The sequence below is a fragment of the Electrophorus electricus genome, chromosome 8 (assembly GCF_041902795.1).
Source record: "Electrophorus electricus isolate QZ-2024a chromosome 8, ASM4190279v1, whole genome shotgun sequence".
Lineage (NCBI taxonomy): Eukaryota > Metazoa > Chordata > Actinopteri > Gymnotiformes > Gymnotidae > Electrophorus > Electrophorus electricus.
Genome location: NC_137504.1, coordinates 31,691,501 through 31,697,500, shown reverse-complemented (window position 1 = coordinate 31,697,500; position 6,000 = coordinate 31,691,501). Strand labels below are relative to the sequence as shown.

General features: G+C 46.0%; 1 protein-coding gene across 4 annotated transcripts in view; it reads right to left on the bottom strand.

The window, feature by feature from the left end:
- myo1ca (myosin Ic, paralog a) overlaps positions 1 to 6,000 on the bottom strand; it is a 32,370-nt gene that overhangs the window by 23,553 nt on the left and 2,817 nt on the right. Inside the window, exon 1 of one of the 4 annotated variants that reach the window (XM_081719462.1) lies at positions 3,336 to 3,921. The exons of 2 other annotated variants lie outside the window; for them this stretch is intronic. In XM_081719462.1, coding sequence (XP_081575588.1) covers positions 3,336 to 3,353 — 18 coding nt within the window. In that variant the 5' untranslated portion in view covers positions 3,354 to 3,921. Of the gene's footprint in view, positions 1 to 3,335; positions 3,922 to 6,000 lie in introns of those variants that run through there. One more of the 4 variants, XM_027032206.3, reaches the window with a different exon arrangement.

The following is a 6,000-nucleotide window of genomic DNA, read 5'->3' as shown; positions in this document are numbered from 1 at the left end:
TCTGTGTAAGGCCTACTGTCTCTGTGTAAGGCCTACTACTGTCTCTGTGTAAGGCCTACTGTCTCTGTGTAAGGCCTACTATTGTCTCTGTGTTAGGCCTACTACTGTCTCTGTGTAAGGCCTACAGTCTCTGTGTAAGACCTACTGTCTCCGTGTAAGGCCTACTGTCTCTGTGTAAGGCCTGCAGTCTCTGTGTAAGACCTACTGTCTATTGGACAACCCAGGTACACACAAGAGGAAGGCCATCAGAGCCAGTACAGAACAGGCCTCTGGATGGCTGTGGAACAGAGGGACTGATCCATGGGCGCATGCTACTGGGATACAAGCTGGGAACTGACCCAAAACACCCAGTGAGCCAGGTAACATCACTGATGATGCATCACTAGATGTGTTTTTACACTACGGTGGTGTTTGTCCATTCACACTTATTCTTCCTTCCTCCCTTGACTGGACATTGAAAGTTATCCGAACAATTCCATTTAGCTTTTACTGATCACACTGTTCAATACAGAGTTGTGCATATATTATATACACAAGGCAAAAAGAAACACATGTCTGTATGCATGACATTAACAGATAATGATGAATGCAGTTTCCAAAGCCAGCTGACTAAGTGTATTCATACAGATATGAGTACACCTGGATTAAAACAATTACAATCCGCCCTTGAAGGGAAAAAACCACATGACAGGGAAAAGTCATTAGCTGGGTTAGTCTTGCCAAACTTGAGAAGGGGCTGTTTTTCTTGGAAGGAATGAAGGTTTTCCTTGCAGTGTATCAGTGACAGTCAGGGCAACTAGAAAATGATGTATGTGTGTGTGTGTGTGTGTGTGTGTGTGTGTGTGTGTGTGTGTGTGTGTGTGTGTGTGTGTGTGTGTAAATGTCTCACAGACACTGTACAGATACAAACATAGACACACAAACAGAATACTGCAAGCATAACATTCTGTGTGATTGTGTGTGTATATCATGCAAATTCATGCACACACACACACACACACACACACACACACACATAAAAAAGTATTCAGAAATACAAAGCAACTGAAGGTTCTTTGTGTCGTTGAGAACATGGGTGTCCAGGGAGCCATTAAAACCTTGTTAACTCGTCAGGACACCATTATCTGTGCTTTGTTAAAAGGAAAAAAGTCTTTGGAACAACAGTGGAACAAAGCCAAGGAAATCCCACATCCACACACACACACAAACACACACACACATACACACACACACACACACACACACACACACACACACACGCACACACACACACGCACATGCAGAGCTACTACTACTGCCAGAGTATTGTTCTATCCAAAGCACTTACATGTGGCCTTCCTCTCACATACGCAAACAAAAACACACGCTCTCTCTCTTACCCATCATTCACATTCAGTAAACACACAGGCACACACACATACTCACACACACACACACACACACACTTCCCTTAATGTTTGAAGTCAGATTTTCCACTGTTTTAACTTGAACATGTCATACAGCCAGTTCCTGGCCTAACTAAAGCTGGCTCTGCACTGAATCCACCCTGGGTTGAGTCCACCCTGGGTTGAGTCCACCTCGGATCGAGTCCACCCTGCATTTGTTTAAGTATCTGCTGAGAATGGATGAGGAGCACACAGAGAGATTTAACCATTTGCTGTGCACAGTGGAGCAACGATGGGTAGTCTGTCTCTCTCTCTTTATCACACACACACACACACACACACACAACTAACAATGTAATATGAATTACTATGTAATGTGTAATCAAATTCCAACCAGCAAACAGTGTGTTGTGACATTAATCACCACACCCTTAATGTGCATACCAACTCTCTCTCTCTCTCTTTCTCACTCACCTCTCACCCACTCTCTCTCTTTCTCACTTGTTGCATACCCACCAAGAGCACTGTTTAAACTGGCCAAGGCTCTTGATATCAAACATTTGTCCTCTCTCTCTCTCTCTCTCTCTCTCTCTCTCCTTCTATGTCTCTCAGCACCTCCCTCTTGCTCTGTCCAAAATAACTTTCTCCAATTCTCATGAGAATTAAGTTTCCTTTTCTAACCACATTGTTTTATTCGACAGTGTGATGGAGACCAGGGCGATAGCTCTCGGGGCCGGTGGTCAGAGCTCAGGTTTAGACCTGGGTTCGAGTGCTGGGTAGGGTGGCTGCCTTCAGCCTCCATTACAGACTATAATTTGACGCTATTAGCTATTAACGATTTCCATGTGAAAAAGTACAACTCTGGAGTGTGCTCACTCCAAATGAGGCATGTGTTCACTCCAAATGAGTGTGCATTCACTACAAATGCAGAAACATGGAAACACAGGAGCAGCAGTTGTGGTTACACCTCAAACAGCTAAGTGCTCACACACACACATCACGGCTCAGGGCTGTGTATGGAGGAGAAGTTCAGGGTCCCAGAGCCCTGCCCCTGGGAGATGCAGCAGTGTTACTCTCTATTCTGGGTGCAGAAATCTCTCTGGTCAGTGACTTGGTAAAAGACAAGATCAGGAAGGAATCTGAACCATGTAGGCTTGGATTTCACAACACATACATGATGTGAAAAGTCTAAAGGTCCATGGGAAATGTAGTTTTAAAGCCCTAACCTCTAAAGATCTTAGTGACTTTACAACAAATGTCTGTACTCAGGTCCAAACACAGCACACAAGTTTAGAAACAACCATCTTCACACCAGCAAATCTGTGTAAATCTGTGCTGAATTGGCAACACTCAACATATCTGCATATTAACCTGCACCTAGTTTTACCTAGTTTTACAGTAAAGGACCAAGGATTGTGGGTACTGTAGTCCAACAGGGGGTGGGTGCAGACTGCACTGGGGGATTTGGCACCAGGCTGCTGAACTCGGCCACGACAGCTACAAGGCTCCAGCTCTTCCATAAAAGGGCTGTTTCAGCACACCACAGCCCAAACATAAGCACTCTGGCCTGGGTGCAGCGCAGGGACGGACGTTTGCCAGTCAGGGTGGGCAGGAGACAGAAAGCCTGCAGGCATGGGGGTTTGTGGGGAATGACTCACAGTAGCTGGGAAAGAGCAGCTATCACCCACTGGAGCTGCAGAAGAATGATGGGGCAATGCAGGAGGGGTGCAGTGACGCTGCTCTCTGTCTCTCTCTCACACACACACACACACACACACAGAGCGCATCAAGCTAGAGCAATGTGTCCTTAACAATATTAAACTTCAACAGCATACAAGAACAGATGTTCAACCAAATTAGTACTAATACCATATAAATCTACACCCACACACACCCACACACACTCACTCACAGAACCATGCAGGGAGGTTTATAGAATCATGGCCTTACCCTGCCAAGGTACCTCATTCTTCTCTCTCGATCGTTAGTTCCTTCTCTCCTGCTCAACAAATCCCTTCTTTCTGGACTCCCTCAGGGTTACTCCTCAGAGCTTGTTTGACAAACCGTCAGTCGCAGGTCTGCAAGCATGCACGCGCACGTGTATGTGTGTGTGTGAGTGTGCGTGCATGTATCTCCTTACTTACAACTAATTTCTTTGAACTCTTTACCCAATGCACTCAAACAGACAGTACCACCCATTGTAACTGCTCTAACATTCTAACTGTTCTAATGTTTTAACTGCTCTAGCTACTCTAACTGTTCTAACGTTCTAACTGCTCTAATGTTCTAACTGCTCTATTTGTTCTAACGTTCTAACTGTTCTAACATTCTAACTGTTCTGATGTTTTAACTGCTCTATCTGCTCTAACATTCTAACGGTCCCAGCCGCTCTAACTGCTCTTTCCTACTTGCCAGTTTGCTCCATCTTTGGCTCTATTCCCCTTCACTTCCCCCAGCCCAGGCTGAGAGAGACAAACACAGTAGCACACACCCTCTGAGCTCCAGTTGGGCTGAGACACACTCTCCCAACTCCCCTCCCTGTACCCATGCAGACCCCCCCAGCTTCTCTCCCTCTCTCCCTTTCTGTTTCTCTCTCCCTCCCTCCCTCTCTCTCTCTCTCTCTCTCTCTCTCACTCTGTCCTGTCACATGAAACCAGATGGGATGAGTCACTCCTCTAAAAAGAACCAAAAACCTAAAATCGAAATGAGCACTGACACAGACTCGCCGAGGCTAGTGAGAAGGGGGGATCAGAATCCATGTCCAATCAAAAACAGATTTCAGAAAATTCCACTACAGAGCCCATGTCCCATTGCAATGACAGTATCCCAAAGATCCAAACAATAACAGAAAAAGGAAAGACTAGGACTCAGGCAGAGAGCTCTTCTCCTCGTCCCTCTCAGCCCGCCCTTTCTCCCTCCCCCTCTCCTACACATGCCAGGACACATCAGCAAAGGATGAACGTAACCACCGCAGGAGATGGAAAACAGTGAAAGATTAATGGGATTCCTCTGCAAATTCAAAGACACACTCACAACCTCTCTCTCCCAGGACAGATACACCCTTCCCAACACCTCTCTCTCCCAGGACAGATAAACCCTTCCCAACACCTCTCTCTCCCAGGACAGATAAACCCTTCCCAACACCTCTCTCTCCCAGGACAGATAAACCCTTCCCAACACCTCTCTCTCCCAGGACAGATAAACCCTTCCCAACACCTCTCTCTCCCAGGACGGATAAACCCTTCCCAACACCTCTCTCTGCCAGGACGGATAAACTCTTCCCAACACCTCTCTCTGCCAGGACGGATAAACCCTTCCCAACACCTCTCTCTCCCAGGACAGATAAACCCTTCCCAACACCTCTCTCTCCTAGGACAGATAAACCCTTCCCAACACCTCTCTCTCCCAGGACAGATAAACCCTTCCCAACACCTCTCTCTGCCAGGACGGATAAACCCTTCCCAACACCTCTCTCTCCCAGGACAGATAAACCCTTCCCAACACCTCTCTCTGCCAGGATGGATAGACCCTTCCCAACACCTCTCTCTCTACCACTCTGTCCCAATTGACCAAAATGTTCCTTAAATGTCTTGAGCGACCAGGAGGTCCTAGCTTCCTAGTGCCAGCAGATAGCTAATAAACTCATGCTGTGTGGGAGGATTACACAGTAATAAAGACCTGCTCTAGGTCAACATACTGCACAATGGATAGGTTGTTCACTGGGTGTGGCAGGGGGCAGGCTTAAGTCAGAGAGGTGGGGCAGGGGCAGGTCTTGTTGGTATGAGCATCTGGAAGTGGAGGCACCACCAAACCTTAACGGAATGAGAAAACTGCTGTGTCTCCCTTTGTCATCATCATCATCACCATCATCATCACTATCATCATCATCACCACCATCATCATCACCATCACCATTATCATCACCATCATCATCATCACAATTATCATCACCATCATCACAATTATCATCACCATCATCATCACCATCACTATCATCACTATCATCACCATCATCATCATCAGTGTTTTGGAGCCATGGGAGATGCTTAATGACAGCAAAATCAACAGCATGTGAAATACAGATGCACACACATATATACACACATAAGGATACACATGTGCACACAAACAAACTGGCACACACACATACGCACATGCATGCACGCATACACACACACAATCAGACACATGTGAAGGCACCATAAATTATTCATTGCAGTGGACATGGCTAGCAAAGGGTGATGACTAAAAGAGTAACCATGGAGATCAGCAACAAATACACAAACACACACACACACACACACACAGCAAAACACAGAACTATGATCAGTCTTATGATAAACATATGATGAGGGAAAAAAAACAACCACTTCAAAGACAATTGTTCATCTTTCGTACATGAACTCATACACACTCTCTGTCTCTTGCTTACACACACACATACACACACACACACCTTTTCTGTGAGTATCAGGTTGGGTCTTTGGCTTAATGCTACAGTTTCAGGCATGCCAAGTTCTCATCTCTTCAAAGCTATAGCACTCTCTCTCTCTCTCTCTCTCTCACACACACACACACACACACACACACACATACACACACACACACATAAACA